The sequence below is a fragment of the Hirundo rustica genome, chromosome 6 (genome assembly GCF_015227805.2).
Source record: "Hirundo rustica isolate bHirRus1 chromosome 6, bHirRus1.pri.v3, whole genome shotgun sequence".
Taxonomy (NCBI): Eukaryota; Metazoa; Chordata; class Aves; order Passeriformes; family Hirundinidae; genus Hirundo; species Hirundo rustica.
This window is the reverse complement of record NC_053455.1, coordinates 57,096,541-57,121,048: the sequence shown is the minus strand read 5'-3', so window position 1 is coordinate 57,121,048 and position 24,508 is coordinate 57,096,541. Positions and strand designations below refer to the sequence as shown.

Genomic DNA, 24,508 nt, shown 5'->3' with positions numbered 1-24,508 from the left:
AAGTGGAATATAGAGGCATTGATGGGGAAGGGAATTAAGATATTCATAAAGTGCATATATTTTCTTTTCCCATTGTACACTCTTCACCTGTTTGCTATAATGCAGTATTGTGTGTGATTTGTGAACCTCTTTCTGTATCTCTTCCCAGCTAAATACCTTTCTGTTCTCTTTGAGACTCTCTCAGGTTTTTGACAAGAGCGGAATTCTTAGGTAGATAATGGTAATGAAAAATGGTGTGGTGTGTTATAAAACTGAAGTCTGAACTCTGCTATGAAATATAAGGGGAAATTAACGTTGTGTTTGGAGCCTTTTAGTTGTCAGAATAAAAGCATACTGTTGTACAACAGCAAAAAAAAGTGTGAGAATATAGAATTATCTCCTGAGACAGCAAGATATAACAAAAAATTCTCAGTTTTACTTCTGGTTTCTTGAAATTCTTTTTCTTCCGCCTGTCAGCGAGAGAGCTATTTCAGCTCCATTCAAGCACAGACCTCCTTCCAGCTACACTAGAGCTCTCTCTCCCTTTCCTTTTTTAAGGAAAGGGAGAGAGAAATGCAAGACTGCTTCTTTTAATAACACCATTCTTCTCACTATGAGGGCCAGAGAGCTGCCTTCTGTTCCCAAAAACTTATTTTGCAGCTCAGTGTTGCGATGAGCTGAAAATGAACGTCCCTTTGATTTTTCTGTTCTTTTTACAACTGACAAAAAACTATTGTTTCCTCGTGAGGAGTTTTCTCTTGGTTTGCCTCACGAGATGTACCCTGTCTGATCTGCAATACTTAGCCTTGGAGGAGCTGACTGTTGGTATGTTGATAGACAAGACCAGAGAGACACAATCTCTGCATAATTGGCGTTTTGGAGCAGGCTGGATCACTGGAATAAGGCCTGACACCGATTTCCTTATGGCTTTTTGTCTGTCTCCAGGGAAGCAGTGCCTGACCTACATAAGATACTTTCATCTGTAACAGATTTTAGTGCACAAGATAGTATAGTGTATGCTGAGTTTATGCTGGCTTGGATCTGTGTTCCTGGCTATATGAAAACAAATTACAGAGCTGTAATAAACAAACTTTTTTTTATTATATGCAGTTTATTAGCAGCTCTTCTCACAATCCTCAGGGTGTCCAGGATCATACAAGGACGAGACTCCATGAGGGGAGACCTCATTGTGTTCTTCAGCATCCTCACGAGGGGAGGTAGAGGTGCAGGCACTGATCTCTTTGGTGACCAGTGACAGGACCCGAGGGAATGGCCTGAAGTTGTGTCACAGGAGCTTTAGGTTGGAGATCAGGAAAAAGTTTTTCACCCAGAGGGTGCTTGGGCACTGGAACATCTCTAGATTACTTGTGTTGCTTCCAACTGCAGGGCCAATGACTAATCACTTAATCAAAATAGTTGTTCTACAAAAAACTACATTGTAATTACAATACGAGTGCAATAAATGATGTTTCCATTTTAAAATGCTGCTCTCCAGTCTATGACTATGAATTACTCACTGTACCTCATCTTTCATTGCTGTTTTTCCTTTTTTTTTTTTTTTTTTTAAGTAGTATCTAGATTTTCCTAGTATTCTGCTGTGTGATGAGCATTACCATTCAGGATAACAGACAAGCAGACACTGTCTGTCCAAAATGGCCTGCTGGGGAAATTTTTTTCCATAAGCTGGTTAGAGCAAACATCTAGAGGAGCTGGAGAGTTTATTTTTGACTGCAGAAATAGCAGCAGGTGTCAGGATCATTTGAGCTACCTGTTTATCTAACATGGTAAATAGAACATGGTCCTGTGTCCTTATATTACTGGGTTTGTTCCAGAGGATGTAAAACTACTGTGAGGATTTAGACCCTGATAAAATGGAGATTTTTCCCACTATCCTCACCCAGCAGTTATTTTTGTCACCTCATCATCTGCATAAATATCTGGTTATTTGTATTATATGAGTGCAAGAAAATCCCCAGCTGTTGGAAACTCTATTTGCAGTATCCATTGTTGGTGAACCATAACAAGCCACAGAAAATAAGACTTTGGAGGATTATTCTCTTGATTTCGAAGAATTTGTTTTGCTCAGCTCTGTTGGTCTCTGATTTGGAATACTATTTTAACTTCTAAGATTTTTACCCTTGTCTGTGGCTTTGTAACAGCATTTGTAAAATACTAAACATATATTATTAAATAAATATTAATAGAGATCTTTTGCCTTGAGCTAGAAGCTGACAGATGAGTTCAAAGCACGAATGCATTTGATTCTTAGGAGAAACACTTTATTTACTCCTCGAGCAAACATTTTCTTGTAAAGCTATTTATTTGCCCTGTAAGACAAAAAAGGCAGGCTGGTTGATGCAAGACTTGATAGAATCCTCTTTCAGCAGTTCAATCACTTTAACTGGGATTTTTTAAAGATTCATTTACTGTGAAGCAGCATCATATTTGTAAATTCAACTGAGGATGACTGGTGCTTCTTTTTGGCTTATGTTCAGTCATTTCCAGTTGAATGGACTTAAGTGTGCTTTTAAATTGCCGGATTACAGTTGGAGGGCAAATTGGAATCACATTCTTATCCATGTGACCAAGCAGGAACTGTGTTGGTAACTGCCTTAAAAGCGGAAAAAGACTATGAGGCTGGTGTTTCTCGGTGTCTTTTGGGCTCAGCTTGTGGGCTGTGCCTGCACAAGCAGTTCTTATGGCCATGGAAGACCCTACACATCCTCTGCAATCAACTGGATGCAGTCAGTTTCTGCTTTGGATGGTTCAAGTCTAGTTTGCAGTAGGCTTCTTAAAGTCCTCTTCCAATTCCTACTGAAGTCAGAAGAAGATTTTTCTATCAAAAGCAACCCTGTAGCAATCCTTTTGTCTTTTAAAGCAGCCTGCTTGCTTGATAAGGCTTCCAAATATCTGTTACAAGAAGTTATTTCTGCCACTTTTAGGGAGGCCTTAACAAATACTCAGTGATTTGCCCCGGGTTCCAGACTAAGTCATCATTAGAATCAAGGAAATTCAAGCCCAGGCTTTGACTTAGAGTAATTCTGTCTGTCACAAAGACTTAGTGCTTGCAGATGAATTCATGTTCACAAGGATATAATGGCCCTATTAAGTGGGTAAGAGGAAATTTTATTAGAAAGTAAGAGCTCTTTAAGGCAAAAGGATTGGGTCTTGTTCCCAGTGAATGGTATATCAGGACTTTACATCAGCTGACCCAGGATGAAAATTGCATTTATAGTTAGACTGAGTATGGCATGCTACTTTTGTACTGTGTATTGCTCTAGTGTAATTATTGCTTCATTTCTTGCTAGTCTGGTGGTTTGTCTGCAGACCTTTTGTGAAGCTGATGTTCTTGCTGTTGGTGGAGAACTCGAGGAATGTGGTTAATGAATAGGGATGGAGAAATGAGTTATTTGAGCAGAAAACAGTCCCAGTGTTCAGAAGGGTATTTTCCATACATTAGGGTCCCTCTGTGACAAAGCAAGCAGATGTGAAGTCTGTCATGCCTCTCTCTCTGATCTATTGCTTTTTAAATTCCAGAAGTTACTTCCATTATTTATTTGTTTGTTTGTTTTGGTGTGAGTCTTGTTTTGCTGTCTGTTTGGGTTTTTTTAATGTATTTTTGGGTCTTACCGACCTTGTTTTATTTTAACCTCCCCCCCATGTACTTCTGGGATCATGATTTTTCATTGCCTGTTGGTTGAGAGAGTCTCTCCCATTTGGTGCATAGATACTGATGGCTGCTTACATGTTCCAGCCATTTCCAATCCACAGTGTCTGTGTATGCTGATTGTTTCTCACCTGAGATCTTTCTTATAATGTTGCCCTTGGGGTAGTGTTCTTTTTGTAGATCACGAGCAAATGAAGATATTAACACTTGCCCCCAAATCTCCATATTTGTCTGGAAACATTTTGCTCTTTTTCCTTTTTCCCTGGGAGTTTCCAGCAATTTTACCTGTCAGTATTCCTAACACAGGCCATAAGTTACGTGAAACTGTGATTATATTGCATGTAAATAGACGTCTGATTTTTTTCAAGGAAAGCCTTTGCAGAGTTGTCCTGGGCATGGCTGGGGTGGAGATAATTTTGTTCCTAGCAGCTGGTGCAGTGCTGTGTTTTGGGTTTAGGATCAGAATAATGTTAAACCACACCAGCAGTGTTTCTAGCTCGAGTGTCGTTCCAGAGCACATAGGCTACACTGGGTTACATTTTCTCCTTCTCCTTTCCCTGCTCTTGTTCTCATTCCTGCAGTGCTTTGGCACTGCCAGCACCGTGGTCTGCCCCACACCTGCTGCCTCTGAATGCCTCTGCTTCAGTAAACTTCTATTTTCTTTTGAATGCAGGGTTATTTTAATGTTAAGCACTTTGTGATTGACGTCGTGCTGCCTCACAAACTGTTTTGCTAGGCAGATTGACAGGCTGGTGTGCCAAGAGGTAGAGATGTCTGGGAACAAACAAAGAAGGCGACGGGGTTTTTCACCAAGCTGCTGTGTTGTGGAAGTGTCTGCGTGGAGAGAGAGCAGTGGGGTGTGTCATGTGTGTCTGGTGTCCCTTTCTGTCCTTGCTGCTGGGCCTCCCTTCATGGCACTCCACTGAACAATGTAGATCTTCCCTGAATACGCCTCAGGAAAATGAATCAAGACGTTTGCCACTCTTGCACTTGCAGCTATCATCACTTGTTGTAGTCTTAAAGGCATGTTTTTAGCTTGTTTTCAGTAAGAAGGCCAATATCCTTTGCCACTAGGGAATGATTTGGTGTACAGAAAACATCCTTAGTACGTGATCACAAGTGCTGCTCAACAATACGAGCTTGGTGATGCGTAAAGGTAAAGGGCTGAGAAGTCTGAAAATAGGAATATCCTTAGTTGTTACTCGGAGATAACTTTTAAATACTGCTTTTTCAGATAATGATTTCTCTTTAACTTCGCATTAAAGCTTTCAATAAAGAGAAGTTTCTTTTGCTTTTATCTGTTTTGTGATTTAAGAGGACACTATTTCTAGATTGAAGCCTGAAAGAAAAAATTGTAAAGATTGACTGAATGGTGCTTCTTACAAGATGTAGCCACCACTTTTCATAGCCCATGCTTTCACCAGGACAAAAATAATTCCTGAGCAGTGCAGGTATGGCATAAGCACTTGCCTAGCACCCTGTGTAACCAGCAGTGGCTTATCAATGTGCACAGGATTATTCCTGAGGTTAGTTTTGTTTTGCAAAGTACTCACTGTGTTAGCAATCTGAATCCCAAGATGGCACAGACCAAAATTCTCTATTTACAGGGTTGTAATTCCAACAGGTTAAAAAAAGAAAGGCTCTGTTGAGAATAAAATAAGGAATTGTCATCCCTCCAAATTCTGACAGTCATGACATTACCAGGAACTGGCTATTTTTGGCTTATTCTGGTTTCAGTCACTCCTACATTGGAATAATTGTTTTTTCCCCCTGTTCTGCCCATGAATACCTCAGCAGGTAACCTGCAGCTACAGCACGTGTAATTATACACTACCAAGGAATCAGTTTTGTGGTTTTGCTATTTCTGGGGAGAGAACATTTTATTAGCTGCTCCCACAGGAAAGGAAAGTATTACAGCAGCAGCTAACACGAGGCATCTCTATAACCTACAAGGGAGGATGAGGAAGCACTTGGAAATTTCTCACAAATGTTTTTTCACCAGTTGTGCATGTGTGGTTGCACATTACCAACTGGGAAGTATAGAACATAGATATCTTGATGTTTTATGAAAGGAAGTTGTTATTTATAGTGGTATGGGAAGAAGTAAAACAGTTTAACTCAATATATGCTTACAAATCAATGGACTCAGGTGAGATGCAAATTAATTAGTGCATTGTTAGCCTCATGTTTAATGCCTTCCTGCACTTTCAAGTCATGGCATAGTGTAGTTGCCATTGTACCTTCTTGTGTTCCAAGTCTTCATGCCTAAGCTGGGAAGATTCCATATTTGTGGCTTATCTCTAGAATTTAATTTCATTGAGTGATTTTAATATTGCAAGACTGATTTAGTAACATAGCAAAGATTAGAGGAAGACCAGTGTGGGAGGGGAAGGGGTTGTTGTGGTAGTACAGAAGTGAGTAGATGACTGAGATGGGTTCACCAGGATGAATCCAGCATGTTCAGGTCACAGGTGTGAAGAGCAGATACCTTTAGGTGTGTGACAGCGCCTTGTGATGTAAGTCAAGTGATCGAGGCAAAGACCAGCCTGGCTGCACAAGGAATTCTTCAGGAGTTCTTGCCTCAGTCTTTAATAATACTGAGAGAATTTGGGCTACAGCCCTGTGGAAAGGGACCTGGGGGTGCTGGTTGATGGCAAGCTGAATATGAGCCAGCAGTGCCCTGGAGCCAGGAGGGACATTTCTGTCCTGGGGGCATCAGGCAGAGCATCACCAGCCAGGCAAGGGAGGGATTGTCCTGCTCTGCTCTGGGTTGGGGCAGCCTCACCTCGAGTGCTGGGACAGTTTTGGGTGCCACAGTATAAAAGAGACATTAAACTGTTAGAGAGCATCCAAAGGAGGGCAGTGAAGATGATGAAGGGACTGAGGGCACTGGGTCTTTTCAGCCTGGAGGGGACTGAGGTCAGACCTCACTGCAGTTACAAATTCCTTGTGAGGGGAAGAGGAGGGGCAGGCACTGATCTCTGCTCTCTGGTGACAGTGACAGGACCCAACGGAATGGCCTGAAGTTGTGTCAGGGGAGGTTTAGGTTGGATATCGGGAGAAGGTTCTTCACCCAGAGGGTGGCTGGATGATGGAACAGGCTCCCCGGGGAAATGGTCACAGCACCAAGCCTGACAGAGTTCAGGAATTGTTTGGACAATGCTCTCAGACACATGGTGTGACTCTTGTGGTGTCTGTGCAGGGCCAGGAGTTGGACTTTGATGATCCTTGTGGGTCCCTCCCAGCTCAGCATGTTGTATTCTATGGCCAAGTCTTCAGGCACAGTGCAAGACTAACAAGACTGCTCAAGCTGAGTGTAGCTGTGGTAAGGGAGAGAAAGGTAAAACCATAAGAGATGGCCAGCACAGGACATTGCTCCATGAATACTAAACCAGTGGTGATCCTGTTCTTCAGTCTCCTGCTTTTGTTCTTTTTAAGGCAAAAAGTGGTTTCTTTTATTTTCTATTCATAACTTAAACCTGGCAATGCAGTCATTGATGTGTGGGTTATTTAATGTGCCTGGAAACGACATGGACACATTTGGAAGAGAACAGAGCCATAAACCTTCAGTGACCCTTCAGTGACATGTGTTATCTGCAAGTGACACAGGTGGAGAATGGTTCCTGCAGTTTAAACCAGCAGCGCACCATGTGGAGTTTAATGGTACACTGTAAACGTTTCACAGCTCATGAAGATACTTGTAAAATTAATCCCTGCAGAACAAAACAATTTTAAAAGTACATAATGAAGCAATTAGCTGGAAGAGGAAGAAAAGTAATGACAATTTAATTTGGGAAGAATCTTTACATGTATTAGGTTTTCAATGAGAGTGTTTTTTATGAAGGCACAATTAATGTAAAATGAGGCCTGTGAGAGAATTAATGACGACATCAAAAGTTAGATTTAAGGGATAATTTACATTCTAAAAATGAAGTGGGCTCTAGTTATTTTAAAGTTTTTATTTTCCACAGCCTTTTAGACTGTGAGGGGTATGTTTTTGTAGGTTACTGAAAGTTTCACATTAAAATATCAGATTGTTTACTAAAAAAAGGCTGTTCTTACATACAAATAAATAAGTTTACCTGAAAGTATGACAGGATTGTGTGATGATCAGAAATATTTAGTGAAGGTTATCTGAATTCAGTGGAGATATGACCTAAATAAATATTAGCATATTTCATCCAGTGGGTATAGTTTCTAGCTCTACAGAGACAGATACCCCACAAATGAGCACAACAATCCAAAAACTTCCAGGGAGTCTTTGAAAACCCACTGATAGCAACTAGAAACATGGGCACTGATTTCAGTCACCTTTGTGTCTGACAACTCTCTCTGTGCTTTCTGCAGTCACCTGTCAAGTTACCAGAATACAAATGCAGATTCAAAATGATTATGGTATTGAATGAAAATATCTTATTCATACTTGTCTGTAAAACATCAAGCTCATTAGCAGTTATCAGTAAACAATTAATGGTAATGACAAAGGCTGACACGATTCACAAGTACTTTTTACAATAAATTGTTCTCAAAAACATATTTCAAAGATACTGGTAACTCATTAGTTTGTATCCACAGTAGTAATTAATTTACACTGACTGTGTTTTGTTAACTTCACAGCATCCTTAATGAGTACTTCTAATTTTGTAATTTGCAACCTTCACAGAAGCTAGAAATTACTTCAGCTTTTTGAGAAATCACTTAATTATTAAAAGGTTTTTGTTTGCAGTCCAAATGAAGTGATGGTATCACACAAGGTCACATCAGCTCTTGGAGAAACTGCATGAACTGTGTAAATTTAATGAATGCAGTACATGCTAATAAACCGCTCAGTGACTTGTAGGGTTTATTTTTTTATTAGATTTAGGTTCTATAACATAAGAAGAGCACTCAGTGATTAAAGAGATAAAAAGAAACTTCTAATGAAGAAGTGTTATATCATTTTATAATGAAGTATAAATTAAATATTCGAGAGGGGGATCAGCTTTAGAGTTGTGATTGTTTTGATTAAATATGCAAATTCAAATGAATTTAAGTGAAATTGGGGAGGATTTATTAAATAATGTTGTGAAAGAGATTTTCCAGGTGTGAATGGAATTTGCTTTAAAACAAACTTGTAACCAGATTGGTTTGGGTATTTCTAAGGAGGTGTGAGTGGCACACGGCTCCATGAGCGCTGTGGCATGCCTGGTGGCGCTGAGCGAGGGGTGACAGGGGTTTCAGGACTTGGCAGATTGCTCTAAGAAGCCACTTGGTGTGTTCCTGCTCCTGTAGCTGCCTCACCTGTGCCATCCCCCTGGACTGCCCCGTGCTCAGGTCCTGTACCCCTTCCACAGGGGGAGTCACAGCTGAGCTGTTGTGCCACCACCTGTGTCCTCTCCGTGGTTTTAAGTTGCTCTCCCAGCTTGGTGAGCCTGTTTTCTGTTCGCTCTGTGGCACCCCTTCAACCTTGGTGGACATAAATTCTCACAGATTTAGGGCCACAATTATAACAATGTGCAAATAAACATTCAGTAAATTAACCGTGTGAAGTGCTGAGAGCTCAGACACATTTTCCACGTAAGCCACAACAACTGAAGATTTAAAAGGGAGTTTTCCCTCCTTTCCCCCTCACTCCCCCAGTAGATTCTCTGCATTCATTTAATGTTCCTGTCATCTCTCCTTTGATTTGTTTAGTTGAGGTCATGGGGTGTGCTGATTTTAGTCTTTCTGCTCTGTAAGTGTTCGCCTTGGCACTGCTACTGTCCCTTTGGACCTTGAATTTTTTTATGGAATTCTACTACTTTTGGTAGTGGTGAAGGAACAAGGAACCCTTTCAGGAAGAGGAATCCCTCTAAGCTCTTCTTGGGGCTGTACCAAGCCCATGAACCTCCTCGGGAAATTCAAGAATAAAGAGCTCTTTCTCAGGCTGTCTTGGAAGGGAGCATTGAAAACATACTGACGTGGGTTCAGAGCTCTTTGGAAGGGAAACTCCAGTTACTGTGTTATTTTCCTGAAAGACTGTTTTTGCAAAGTCAACCAGCAGGACCAGAACCTCAAGAAATTCCTCCAGAGCAAAGCAAACCTTTTGCCTTGTTGAGACTCCAGCAATCGTGGAAAGTGCTCCCGAAGATATGTAGACCCTCACACTTCAGAACTTCCTAAGGCAAAGTCTGAGACCAGTTGGTACAGTTTGGCAATTGATGCTTTTGCAGAGTGACCTGCGAATTGCTATTTATTCTGTCACAGTGATGGAAGCGTATGTTATTTTTTACAACCGCATACGTATATTTTGAGATTTGGCTGGAAATTGAGATAATTGCTGGTAATTTCCAGCACTTGCCTATCATAGGTAGATTATCTTCACGGACGACAGGAAAAGTTGCTGAATTTTAAGCATGGTTTAGGAAATTAATCAGGTTTTTTCCTTGCAATTTGTACAAGCAGGTTAATCATTAAGTATTACTGATTGCAGCCACAGTATGCTCAGAGATATAACATTTTACTTCAAACCATTCCATGCGGTTGAAAGAAGTCTTTGAAGCTCTTTTATCTTTAGACTTCTTGCTAAAGCCACGGGTGATAATTTGAAAAAGCTCTACTGATTTTTAACTCTTGTATGTATTTATAGCCGTCACATAGAATAGCAGTGCTGGAAAACTAGAAGGGTGCTATTCAGTGTGGTTAAAGCCTGAATAAAGATTGCTAATGACAGCAAAAAATAGCTGCAAAATCCACAGGGGAAATGTGTGAAGCTGCGAGGAACTAACCCCTCAATTGCTATTCCTTCTTGTCTACAGGAATTTTATTAGATGAAGAACAGGCCACTCTAAAAGGCTTCTCAACTTCCCTCTGAGTAGAGTATTTGAGAAAGTATATTGCTTAGTATTAAAATATTAATTTAAAAAAAAACCCTAAAAGTTTATCTGACTGAAAGGTATTTGTTCAGAGTAATTAATTAGTCTTTCCTGTGCACTTCAGATGTGAGATTTACACCATCTCAAGTTTTTTCTCTTGAAAAACCATCCAGCTATCCACAATAGCTCCAACACAATGGTTAGAGCACCAGGGATTAGTGTACGTGAGCAAAAGAGATGGGGGGAGGTGACACTGGTCAGGTTCAAGTGGACAGTTGGTCTAGAAGGGAAAGAAACTGCAAGAAATCCCATCATTTAAAATGTAATCATGGAAGAATTAAAAAAAAGCCCTGATGCTTTTTGTAGGAGTTGATTATGTTTATTATTTAGCATTCATGCATGTGGTTCAGGGTAGTGTTTAGTGTATGAATAGCAAAGCCCTTCATTCCTCGGCTGGAGATTTTGCATATTTTAGGGAGCTGGGAATCCAGACTTCCATGAGATTCCAGAAGTCCTTCATATAATTTAACAGTCCCACTTTAATGCCTGCTATCTAAATTTATGTTTGTTTGTTTGTTTTAGCGATTTACCGCTTCCTAAATGCAATGAAATGTTTGGATAGAAGAGATTTCATGCCAGACTGTAATCCCACTGGCAAAGACCACTGGGAGGGAGAAGGGGCATTGGCTTGTCCCAGATGTGACTAGCTGAGCACGTCAGGATTGTACTTTCTGCCTCTTAAAAGCATTGCCTCTGCTTACACACGTCAAGGTTTCATAGCCTGTATCTAAGGTCATGCTCCTTGTTGAGTGCTGCAGCTAATTTTTGTGGATTTTAGGAGTTTTCTGCTTGGAAATAATATGGTTTTGACACCGTTTAATGCAACTTATTAGTTCTGTATTGATAGCTAATTAATTGATAGAAATTAATTAGTCTTTGAAAATAGAACAAAGGCTGACAGTGTCTGGGGGAAAGGAATGGCCACTGGAATTGATTAATTGGTGCTTAGTCAGGTAATGGGTAATTCTTATTTGCAAACTTTGTTAAAGACTTGGTCATCTCAGGTCGTTTTTTGAAAACATCTTACTTCATTATAAAGTCAAATCAGAGTTTCCTGATAAACTGAATCAATGCTAAAATTATAGATGACTCTGCTCTTCCGAATTTCAGTTCCTAGAAATTCGCTCGGAAATTGAGCTTATTGTGGACTGTGAATTTTTTGGCTGAATTTCTTGTCAAGATGGCATTGAGACCTAGCTCTGAAAATTCCACAAAAGATGTGGCGTTCACTTGCTGGCCTTGGCTCAAGGCCATCCCTGGCTGGAATGAGCAGAGGCTGAGCAGAGCACACAGTGCATGTGTATTGGGAATTGCCCTATCCTGGGCTAAGTTATGGCCATCTCTACGTCTTCCTTGTCTTTTATGATACTAATTTAGGCAGTGTACAGTGAGTAACTCTGAAACAATTTATAGCTGGATGTCCATGCTGTACTGAGAAATGGCTTGGACTGAAAGCAGGCGTTCTGTGAGCACAGCCTTGTGGTGCTTCGCGTTTAATCTTTCTTAGGAGATGTAGCTGGACCATTTATAATTAAAACTTTGACAAACTGTTATTTTTGTTAGATCATTAAACTGGATTGCCCACTTAATATGTTATTTAGAAAGAAAGGACACAAGTGTTGTTTCCAGATTATTTATTCTTGTGCCAGATCAATTGCATATTTATTTTTTAATATTTATGACCATCTCAGTTTTGCCCTGATTTTGATAATGGTTATGTTTATTTACTCTAATGGTCTTTCAAGTTCTGGACACAGAGATGTGCTGAAGTCCTTTCAGCTCCCTTTTTGACTGTACAGCAGGTTCACGGGCTAGCTCCCTTTCCACAGAGCTCTGCAAACCAGGGCTCTGTCTCTTCTCCCAGCATATGCTGAATGCAATTAGGCGCCAGTTCAGAAAAAGCTTTGTAAACACTCTGAATTCATGCCACATTTTCTGGTCTCAGGAGCTGCCAAATGCCTAAATGCTGTATTCAAGCCAGATGTCTAAATATATAAAATGAATGACTGAACAAAGTGCTTCCTTAGTAGAGCATATGCCTATAGGGTGGACAGATCTGAGGGGCCTGAGATCAGATCCAGAACAGGATGTTCTGCCAGCCCACATCCCTGGCCACCAGGAGGGAGACCAGAATATGATCCCCTGGATGAGTGTACCAGGGAAGGAGCACCCTCGCTCTCATTTTTTTCTCTCTTAGTATGAGGTACCAAGCCTCTGGAGTCTGTGCTGGCAGTATCACAAGGCAAACTCTGTCACTGCTCAGTGAGTACACCTGCCTCTGGGACACCCAGGTACTTGTTCAGCAGGATCAAACAGTTTGGGTACATCTGGGCTTTCACCTGAGCACCATCCACTCAACCATTATGAATGGGCTGCCTTGATCTTGTTAGCAAGCTTACATAATACAAGATACACAGAAAAAGAGCTGCTGTGTAAAATAACTCCCGTAGTTCACTGACTCTTAAGATTGCCAAAGTGGTTTTCTCTTTCGTTGACAGCAGAAAGAGGAAATGAGAAATGAAAGCAATAATTATGACTAATGTTGTGTACTCTAGCTCAGTTGTTGTAGTGAGCAAAACTAAAATCTATTTAAGCAGGTGTAGAGTAACCGACATAAAAAACCCCCTTATTATAAGAGTAGTTTCTGGTGAAATTGTTCACACAGCAATTTTCATTAGGCAGTCTCGGTCTTCACTCCTCAAAAGGAAGTCCTTTCATGGTCCTTTCTCAACTGTGTTCAAAGTGAAGTGTAAGATGCATTTATATTCCTCATCCTCATAGAACCTGAAAAAGCTGGCTGGCTTAGTTTCCCTGTTATGACAAGCTGCCTAGTTTGAGATTCCAGGTAGTGCATGTATGGTCTGCCATGGACGGTGCAGAACCTCAGAGAAAAAGTCTTGCAAGGCTTAAAGCTTGAACCAGGTGTTACTGTTTTGAATGTCCTATAAATAATTTTATTAATAATCTTGAGAACAACTGAATTGATCCAGGAAGACTGTGATGAGAGACTACTGGTAATGTAAAAACTCCGTAGTAAGGTGTAATGGTTTCATGTTTGCTTAATTTTATTTGCTAAATTTAGTGCAGTGGTTTGAGTAGGGTTTTTTTTTGTTTGTTTTTTGTTTTTTCTTTTTTTTTTTGCTGTGAGATAGGATCAGGAGAGAAGCAAAGCAGGCCTGAGCTTAAAGGTTATAAAGATAGATTTATTAACACACACTAAAAGAAGAAAATGCGAATTAAAATTAAACTTCTAAAACAGTCCGCCTCCTCTCCCCAAGTGTTTACTTTCTTACAAACAAAGTAAAGAGACAAAACTTAGAACTTTAGGCTATCACTACTTATAAAATAGTTTTTCATTTAGTCTTTTTAGAGAGAGAAGTTTCTCCTGATTTCTTGTGGTAACTTTTTATAAGAAAGAACGGTCTACTTGTGACTTTTAACTTTTATAAAAGCATCTGCTTGGGAATTTTTGTAGTTGTGGACTTGTTATATTACGTAGCCTTTCCCACGTGGCTGCATAGGGGCTATGGATTTATGCATACTGGGGTGTTATTTTAAAGATAAACAACTTTAAAGGCAAAGGATTTTTCATCTTAAGGAAGAGAGGTGTCTTTTCACTTCTTTATTGGTGTAGGGAGCATCTTATTTTATGTCGTTCTGTTTAAACATCTTACGGGATCACAGGATCACAGCTCCTAATTTAATATTTACTTAGTTACAGATAGCTTTGCTTAAATTTAAAAATCTGAATTGTCTCCCCAAGTTTTATTTCTATGATTTAAAGGGATATTTTAGTATATTACAGTCTATTACTATTGTTTACAGAAGACCTTTCAGCTTGGACACTATCAGGACTTTATATAAAGTATTCCCAAAGTCACATTCAGCTTCCTCAGTGGTTAAACAATATGCCAGTATCTAAAAATTAGCCTCTAATATGTGCTTGTCTCTTCTACAAAAATTTAGCAGGTCCTTACAGAGCAGTATTCTTCTTTAACTAAGAACCAAACTGTGTTAACCCATGATATAACCTTAAGTAGCAATAATGATTAATGCTAAGGCAGGATAGCTCTCCACCCACAACTTCTGTATAGTCCAACAAGTCTTGAGTCCTTTGTGACAATTCCAGTGTGCTTGCTGGAGGCCAGCAGTGGTGTGGGGAGCTGCCACCAGCAGCCTGTCCTTTTATCTTCCCCTGCTAGGTGTGGCAGTGCGGAGGAAGCGTTGAGGTGCTGCCTTGCTCCCGGATCGCCCACATCGAACGGGCGCACAAACCGTACACGGAGGATCTGACCGCTCACGTCCGGAGAAACGCTCTGAGGGTGGCCGAGGTCTGGATGGATGAGTTCAAGAGCCACGTCTACATGGCCTGGAACATACCCCAGGAGGTGAGTCACGGAGACCAGCGCTTCCAAGCTTTGGCTTTTGGTTTTGGTTCCTACCAAAACTCACCTTGGGTTTTGGTTCCTACCCTGAATTTTGATTTTTCTGGTAGGATTTTATTTGAATGTATTTATGTCTCACATAAGGTATATGTATATACATACACAATTGCATATAAACATACATATGTAGTTGTGTCTTATTCTAGAATATCTCTTTCTTTTGTCTTTAGGTTCCTTAAAAATTTAATTTCTTGTCTTGTTATTTTCTTCACTGATGACTCTTCATCGATATTTTAAACTAGTAGCTGCAGAAATATGGGGAAAAAACCATGGAATTTACACTGCACATCTGAATCTGAGTCTCCTATTTACCATCACAGAGAGCAATAATTCCACCAGGTTTGTGAGGAGACATCTGCCAGGGGGTGTTGACATCTATTGATGAAAGTGTGGGGTGTCTGATAAGTATTTCCCGTCAGAGTGGGGGTGGCTGGTGGGTGTCATGACACGTTGCAGAATCTTGCTGCAACTCCCCACTGGACTTCTTGTCCTGATTTCCATGGATGAACACTGCTTTGTCCATTGTATTGTATAACAGGTAATGTCAGGTGGCCAACGTCAGAGCAGAGTTTGATTTTAGCTGTTCTTCATTTCTGTAGTCAATGGTATTTAATCTGTGAGCTAAAGGGCTCAGAGCCAAAGCAAGGGCACTGTACTTAGAGAGGATCTGTGTGAATAGATTGTTTCCACCTAGAAGCTGGGGAGAGTGGCTCTGTTGAATTTGGAGTTTAACTCAGAGTACAGCTCTCATCATTACAGCAAGAGCAAACAGTCATGACTTAAATTAAAGGGCAGATTAGTTTTTCTTTAATAAAATCTCTCTGATTTGACAACAGTTCAGAGACTCTGGTTTTGCTACAATTTCTGTGTTAAGAAATAAAATGCTGTACCTTCTCCTTTAGTTTAATTTGAAGAAAACATTAGAAAAAAGAAATCAGCTAAATGCATGAATGCTGATGTTGGTTCAGCTGCTCTCAGTAGTTTCTTGCATCTCTTGTGATTTTAATATCCCCCCCCCCCCCGCTCTTTGAGTTATATGGACTTCTTTGATTGCTTTATTGATTATTTGTTGAATGTATTGGAGCAAATAAGGTACAACTATTAGTATAACTGTTATGATGATTAAAATGTAAAAACTTACTTTTTAAAGTTCTTTTTTTTTTTGTTCATGATGTTAAATTTTATTCGTTAAATACGTTATTTAACTAGGTTTTATTAATAACTTTAATTTTTGACACACTTTTCAAAATTGTTGTATGTTCTTATGGATGGATTTTGAGTGATTAGATAAATTTAGTGATTAGATAAACTGGAATAGTAGGTTAGGTAATAATACCTAAATGAAAACTAGATAATTTTGGCAAAGTGGTGAAGTCATTGTCCTATTTTTAGTTTGCAGCATTAGCCACATAATTTGCTAGGACCATGAAAAAAATCCTTTTTAACCTGATATAGGAGAAGACTTTTCTGAAAGTCCCATGTTCATAGAATCCAAGCTGCCCTCTACGTGTCCCTGTTTTGAGTAGTTGCACAGCAGTCCATACAAGAATAAAGACATTTCTGCCCTGGATAGGGTTACTTATTTTATGTCAAAGCAATTCCAAATGAATTTTATTTGCCATTACCCTGATAGATTTAAATTTCAGTTTCTTTTTCATATTGTTAATTATTTTTTTGAAGATTGGTTGGTCTTCTTTGAGCCAAGTTTTAGTTTTTTGACTTGCAAACATAACGTTCACACAAAACTTAGAAATTCCTTTTGCTAACAAAGATGTGCAGTGCTGTACACTGATTTGCATCATGTTCATCCAGATATGATGGTGTAGTGTTGCTTAATCTTGTGGAAATTTGAGATCTGAATGCAATTTGAGATCAAATTCATAGAGAATGCAAAGATAAATTGCAACTGGACAGCTAAAGGAGTAATTCTCTCTCTGGAAGCTGATGAATATTGGTAATTGACTGTGTAGGTAAAAGAAATGTATTTAGTTATAACAGTCAGGACTTTGCAGGAAATATGTGGTTCCAAAATGTTAAACACGGGACCTGACTTTTTCCATGGAAGAATTCCCAGATCTCTGAGAAGTCAGATGTTGCCAAAGCTCTGAGTGTTTGGGAGCTAATAAGGATAATAAAAAGGAATCACACTCATTTTGCAGTGTGCTGTGACTGCCCTTGTGGCATCTCTGTGGACTTCTCTGAAGATTTAGGGCTTCAAATGGAGACCTCTGCTGCCATGGTGACTTCTGTATCATAAATCAATTCAGAAAAGCACCTGAAATTCAGGGGGAAGATCTCTTCAAATCCCAGAGTCAAGAACTGTCCTTTCCGTATGTTCTGCCCATTCCTCTGGTTTTATTTGTTGGGCTTTTTCTTTTTTCCTATCATATTCTCAGCTTTGAGGAACACACACTCATATTGGTGGTGATAAAGCTGGTGTGCTACATGTGAGCAATTTTCCTTCTCCAGCTACACAGGAGGATGTGATTATTGAAGCTCTTTCTTATGCTGTGAGAGAACAGGCGCTGGTGCCTTCAGGATTGCATGAGAAAGGATTTGGGAGGCAGTGGACCAATTTAGCACCTGATCCCTTGTTATTGCTTGGAGTGGAATGCCTGTGTGCTGGCACCCTCCTTTTCCTTCACACAAGTGGCAGATAACACTGGCAAGTGCAACCAGCGTGGTGCACGAGCAGGATCTGCTCACGAGATCCATTCTTTGTCTTTCAGCTCCCTACAGCCTCTTTATTTAGTCGCTCGCTGCAAAATTCAGGAAAAAAAATGCCAATTAAGGAGTAGTTCCACATAAAGTTCTACGAATGATGTAGGACTTGAGAAGGGAAGTCACCAATTTTAAAATTGTTATGTCTGATCTGTGCGTGCCAGATCACAGTTTCCTGCTTTTTAGCGTACTTTGCCAATGTGGAAGTCAATTTTGCTTTTGTTAGAAAACGCTTCCATAATAAAATATACTTGGTCCAGATTAGCATTAGTTCAGTGCCTTGGGATGCAGTGGTTGCTTCAGCAGCTCAGAAATGTAGATACTTCTACAGATAGCTTTTTGTAGTGCAACTAAGAAAACTCAGTGCTTTCAATGTTTTTTTTTAAATCTTGTCTCCTGGCTGACAAAATCTTTGGGGTGTTTTTGGCCCTGCAAAGGCTGCTGTTTAAGGAGATAGATTATAAGATTTCCCTATGAAAATGTATTTATCCTGTATTTTTCTCTGAGGCAGAAGTCGTGGAGCACCGTGTGGAGCAAAATGTCTCATTTTACTTCCTGTCAAGAGCAGCCACATATTTGCACTTAGATCCCTCTCTAAAATTTCTGCTGTGTGATTTTGATGTGATAAATTATTGATTTTTATATACAGGCCCTTTATGAAAGTCATACTTTGTGATCTGCTCTTATGGAAAGTAGAAACTAGGTTAGCCAGAAACGTAAAGGAGAATAGAAATTATGGGAGAGAATATTCAGCAATTGCTTTTAACAAAAAATAACAAGCTTCTCTTTTTACATTACAAAAGAACTTTAATAAGTGCTGCTTCAGAGAGGTGAGCAGAGCTTCTGCTCTTTACAGTCAAGCAGTAACCCAGACTTCAGAAATGGCCAGGAAGTGCCATACACTAATGATTAGGCCACAGTGGGACACCAGCAATGCCCATTTTTCTAGGACAACTTGCTGCTTCCTGCCAGTTCCTTTTGGATTTGGGAAGTGCCAGGAAATGAGAGATCAGCAATGATATTCTAAACCCCACTGGAGTCAACAGGAGTAGTCCCATTCACCAGAGCAGACTGTGGAAGAGACTCTGCCATGGTGACCTGTATCGTATTTAACTGGGGCACTTCTGGGGTGTGTGTGGGTAGCAGACTCACTTCACAGCCAAAACCTCGTTATTGTCATAGGCCAAAACCATTTCTGACTCTTGGGGATGGTGCTGTGCAGGGCCAGGAGTTGGGCTTGGTGATCCTGACAGGTCCCTGCCAACTCAGTTTATCCTGCGATTCTGCAAGGATGGAGATTCTGGGTGTTCAGTTTATACAGAAGTGTATCACTGATGTCTCTCCGGCTTTTTCTGCCCTTTGTTTCATGTGCAGGACTCCGGAATTGATATTGGTGATATTTCAGAGAGGAAGGCTCTAAGGAAAAAGCTCCAGTGCAAGACCTTCAGGTGGTATCTTGTCAGCGTGTATCCAGAAATGAGAATGTACTCAGATACCGTCGCCTACGGGGTGGTAAGGATCTCGTTTATATTTCCCATTGCACAAACCTGGGGGAGAAAGGTAGAACAGTGGAATTAATTCATGAAGACAATGCCTGACTCAAAGAATCAGATCACTTTGGAGTCACTAGTTAAGTGATATGTTAGACTGGTTAGTTGACAGAGACAGCTGCTCTGCTGTCTTTTGTGCGGAGGTATCCTGAATGTTAACTTCCTCCCTGATTATTTGTAGTTTGCTTCATGGCTTCACAGAATTACTCAAGGTGTGACTTTGCAGGCACGTTGGAGCTGACAGGGTTGTGGCAGCAGGGGAATTTACAAAATAGACTCAGTATTTCAACTGCAACCTTCTTAAGACTGTAGCCAGGTCTTAATTTAGAATCATGGAGTCATTTAGGATGGCAAGACCTTTAATATCATCAAATCCAACTGTTAAAGGCTGATGCTTTCCCCTATTAAACTTGTAGCCATTTGGGGGAAATCCTGACCCACCCTAGAACAGGTATCACAGTCAAAGACTAACATTCCAAGCTAACCAAATCTCACACAGCTAACCCACGCGTGAAACACCACTAGAGAGGTTCAAGGATTACATTGCATCCAACAGAGAGGGCAGCTAAATCCGTGCATTTTGGGCTCATCATTACTTGTGGGACAGTAGTGCCCTTGTCTGTGTTGCAATCACGCTTGAGTTGCACGGTGCTAATTAAGGCAGAAGCAATTCTTGCCCCTCAGAAACTGGCAGGGCCCCAGTCAGAGAGAGCAGGTGTGCATGGCATGGAAGATGAGCAGAGTAAATTAACACAGGCCCACAATAAGCTAGTAGACCTAGGATGTCCTTCCACCATCATTTTCACAAAAAAAATTGATTCCTGTGAATTAAATTTTTCTTTCTGCATGACAATCCTAATTAGAAAATGCAAGAGCAGGTCATACAGATGAAAGATTTGTCTTCAGACATTCCTCCTCAGAGAGAAAACCGAGCTGTGCAGTCAGCCAGTATGGCTCTAGAAGAGCCCTGAGGGTGCCACAGAGCAGCTGCTGTGTTTTGGCAAATGCAGGGATCGTACATCCTGCAAAGTTCTGTGGCCCCTGTGATGGCGAGTTAAAACAACCGTGCTGGCTTTTCATGCAATTATACAAGAAAAGCTCTTCCAGCAAAGGTTTAGGCATGAGATAATGGTTACCTTCCAAACTAGTTCAGAGCAATGCCAAAATCACACCTGTGTGCGAGGAACCTCTGCCGCACACCATGGACTTGCCCTCAGTGATGCTGTGATCTCAAAAAGTGTGGGGTTCCCTGAGGAGAAGGAGGCAGAGCAGCTCACTAGTGCACGGTTCTGCTTGTAGGTGGCCCTGGATAAAGAAGTCTTTTCAGGTAGAAGCGATAACTATATAAACAAAGGGAGGGCAGTGGAAGAGCTAAAGTACTCGTCTGGGGATCAACTCCACATTGTGCAAGTCCAAATGAAAATCAGCAACAGTGATTTTATACTCTGCTGAGAGATTTTCATCCACCAAAAAGAGTAAGAAGAGTTTTTTACAGAAAAACTGAACACAGTGGTCAGCCTGGGGAAGAGAAGGCTTCAGGGAGACCTTAGAATAACCTCCTAGTACCTAAAGAGGGCTAAAGAGACCTGGAGAGGGGCTTTTCGTGAGCATGTATAGTGATAGAACAAGAGAGAATGGCTTTAAACTGAAGAAAGGCAGGATTGAGTTAGATATTTGGAAGAAATTCTTTAAGGGTGGTGAGGCACTGGAAGAAGTTGCCCAGAGAGATCTTGGTCTCTTTGTCCACCTGGAGGTGTTCGAGACCAGGCTGGATGGGTCCTTGAGTAACCTGATGTAGTGGAAAGTGTCCTAGCCCTGGCAGGGGGGTTGGAATGAGATAATCTTTAATGTGACTTCCAACCCAAGCCATTCTGTCTGTGATCCTGTGATTTAGGTGCTGCACATGATTATCATCAGCTGAGAGAGATGTGAGGAGCAAGCTCTGTTTGTACCTTCACAAAGTAGTGGACAACTATGACAACAGATAAAGAGGGAGTGTTTTGTGAAATACACAGCTCACTGTTTTATGAAATACTGTTGGGTGACACGAGATGAAGTGCCCCTCTCCTTTTAGTAAAAGAATCACCTGGATGTGTAATCTTCTCTAGTGTCTGCTTTGCTGTTTGCTTGCACATCTTAAGGCAGAGAAAGGTGTGATATTTCAAAGCAAGTCAGCTGCTTTCTGATTCTCTAAATGCTTCCATTCATCAGCTGGCTTCATTTTATTTTTTGTAGAAAATAGAGATACTGCTGCTATAGCATTATCATAAATAAAAAAAAAAAATCCTGAGTAATTGAAAAAGCTGTCTGAATGGGGGCACAGATTAGGATATAGGCAGCTACAGAGACAACCCACATATTTATTTCCTGAATCCTACATTTCCTCCTGTTCTGTGAGAGTTAGGGAAATAGTTGCATCATTCAGGTTTGGCTTCTGCTGTGGCATATAGCTAGGGTTGGGGCTGGTGACAGAGTAAATATTTGAGAAGAAAATTTCTTTCTGAATTGTGCAGTACCCTCCTATTTAGAAGAAAGCAATGTCACTGGGCCAAAAGCTGTTGTATTCGGTGTAATGATAATTATTTCTGGGTTTGAGCACAGGGATTGTCTGCTATATTTTGGATTTTCTTGAGATTAAGTCTTGGTAGGCTAAAATTGCATTACTCAGGTTAATTGCTGGTTGCCAGAAAGCCACTAGATTTTGTAAAGTGATTGTTCCTGAGAATCTGGGCCTCAGATTTTGAAACAGCATTATTAGGTAACAGGTCAGAGACTGGGTTTTTTTCTGTTTTTTTTTTTTTTGCTTCCTTTATAAGTGAAGATTCTTGTGGAAAAGTTTATAATATTAGCACTAGGACAAGCATTGGGATTGGAGTTTATGGAAGAAGTTTGGAAAACACAAAGGTGGTGATAGAACCAGGCATGAATTAATAAGGCTGATATTTATCATTGGTTTGGATAGAGAGGGGTGCTTTGACATCTGTTTGTGATTAGAGCCATGGCTATGGTTACGTTATGGATAAGAAATAGAAAGCTTTGAGAGAGAAGATTTTATGTTATTCTCAAGGCTTTAATTCTTGAGAGTAATGCCAGTGTTGATACCTAATGGCTGTTTTCTCTTTAATGTTGAGATGCATCCTGTCCATTATTGGATTTAGATAGGTTTGGAGTTGGAAGTCTTGTAGAGATGAGTTGATGGTTTCAATTTCATTCACTGCCAGGCTTCACCCTCTGGCTTGTCCACTCTTCTTACGTGCTAGTGCAGTTCTAGGCTTCCTTTCTGAAGATAGGAGTTTGTTTCCTCACAGGAGGCCCCAGTGCACAGCTGACAGAACTACCCAGTTAATCACAGGTGGCTGCAAACAACATCTCCCTTCCATCAGGCAGTTGCCTCCTCTTGCCTGAGCCAGTCTTACACCACTGAACACCTTTATGCACGTCCCTGGGTATGCAGTCCACATCTTTGTCCTCCCACTCGGAACAGACCTCCCAGCTATCTGTGCTCATTAATTTAGCACTGCACTTTCAGGAAACTCTGTCTCAGCGTTGCTCAGGTTTTTCACAGGGCTTTGTGCTGACCAGGGCCAAGTACTTTGCAGTCTGTTCATTGCTGTGTGTGGGCTAGCCCAGAATAATCAGGGGAGCTGGTGTATAACAATTGCCCTGAAGTCTCCAGGTGTCAGCTGAAAGCAGTTTTTTGAGTTATTTCTGGAAATCAGAAGACTCTCCAGAGTGATTCTTAAAAGCTGTTTAATACCTCATCTATCTTGCTCAGCAGGATACGTTCAGGTTCTGTATACAGTGTGTACCAGAGACTAAATACTTTTAAAACATATATCAAAAAACTATTGCTATCTCTGAAGGCTTTTTGAAATATACCCTGCCTGAAACTTTGTGCAACGTTATTGAAATCAATATGGTGGTAGATTATCTGCAAGGAAGAATTTGGTCCAGATGCTTTCTCTTCAAGATCTTTGCAGCAACATATTTTAATTTTGTGTATTTCTTTCCTCAACTAAGTATGATTTATTTTTTCAAAGAAAAGAAAGTAATCGCACCATCTTTTTCTCATGTAAAACTTGCTTGATTTCTTTTTCTCTCTGTTTATTTTAGCTGCAGAATTCCCTGAAAAGCGATTTGTGCCTTGATCAAGGGCCAGACACAGAGAATATCCCAATCATGTATATCTGCCACGGAATGACACCACAGGTTAGTTTGTCTAATGATCTCTGATTTTGCTGCTGCTGTTGGCAGATTGTGTGGGAGGAACCATCTTGTACCTGTCATTGTTTTCCTGCAACAGTCCCCTTGGTAAGATGCTTAGTAGCTCTTTTATAGAGAGACGAGGTTATTTCTGCTGTAAATTGAGAAGCACTGGTATAATAATGCTTTGACAAGAAAGTTTGATTTATTCATCTGGAGAGAATTTAAGGAATATGAGAGTCAGCACTGACCCAGATTTGCTGATAGAAGCTTTCATTTCTGATCCTTAACTGTGCATGTCATATGAATGAAGCAATGCATTCTGAAACATTTTGCATACACATATAGGTATACTCACAGCTTACTTATGCATTATCTGAAAGCAGCGTGGTTTTTTACTTTATATACTTACTGTGTCATTTCCACAAATCTGAAATCTACAGCCACCTTCTTCACACCATACAGCTGTGTCAAATTCCAGACCCTGTTCTTGTGAAAACCCCTCCTCTAAATCTCCTTTTTTTCCTCTTTCTCTGCTGTTGTCCTGTTACTCTAGTATGTGCCAAGGACCCAAATTACCAAAACCTTTCCGTTTTCCTACATAACTGCTGGATTTACTAAGTTGGCAGACAAGAGGCTTAGGACTTGTGTCTCCCCAGCTAAGAACATGGGCTTAAGTGAAAGGGTTTTGAGGCAACTCTTGACAGGAAAAATAATGTTGCATGGCCTAGAAGACGCTTGTGCAGATTATTTAACCTTAAAAAGAACATGTGCAAAAATCTGCAGAAGACAGATGTGCAGATTATTTAACCTTAAAAAGAACAGATGCAAAAATGACATAAAGGAAATGGATATACTTGTGGGAGTGACTGCAGAAACTGAAAAATCCCTCCAGTTTGAATGATTATTTTTACCCAAGTTTGATACTTGCTTTCTCAAAAGGACCCTGTAACACTCCACCCTATGGAGTTATGGAATGTGGTTTTAGCCGGGAGTTGTCAGTTACCTGATTTGACTGTAGAGCAGATGAATCCTCAGAGTATCTCAGCA

General features: G+C 40.4%; 1 protein-coding gene across 7 annotated transcripts in view; it reads left to right on the top strand.

Annotated features, from left to right (window-relative positions):
* The window catches only part of GALNT18 (polypeptide N-acetylgalactosaminyltransferase 18), a 233,529-nt gene that overhangs the window by 164,173 nt on the left and 44,848 nt on the right, over positions 1 to 24,508 (top strand). For all 7 annotated transcript variants that reach the window (XM_058421080.1, XM_058421079.1, XM_058421078.1 and 4 more), the window contains 3 exons: positions 14,742 to 14,927; positions 19,080 to 19,217; positions 23,369 to 23,464. In XM_058421080.1, coding sequence (XP_058277063.1) covers positions 14,742 to 14,927; positions 19,080 to 19,217; positions 23,369 to 23,464 — 420 coding nt within the window. The remainder of the gene's footprint in view (positions 1 to 14,741; positions 14,928 to 19,079; positions 19,218 to 23,368; positions 23,465 to 24,508) is intronic.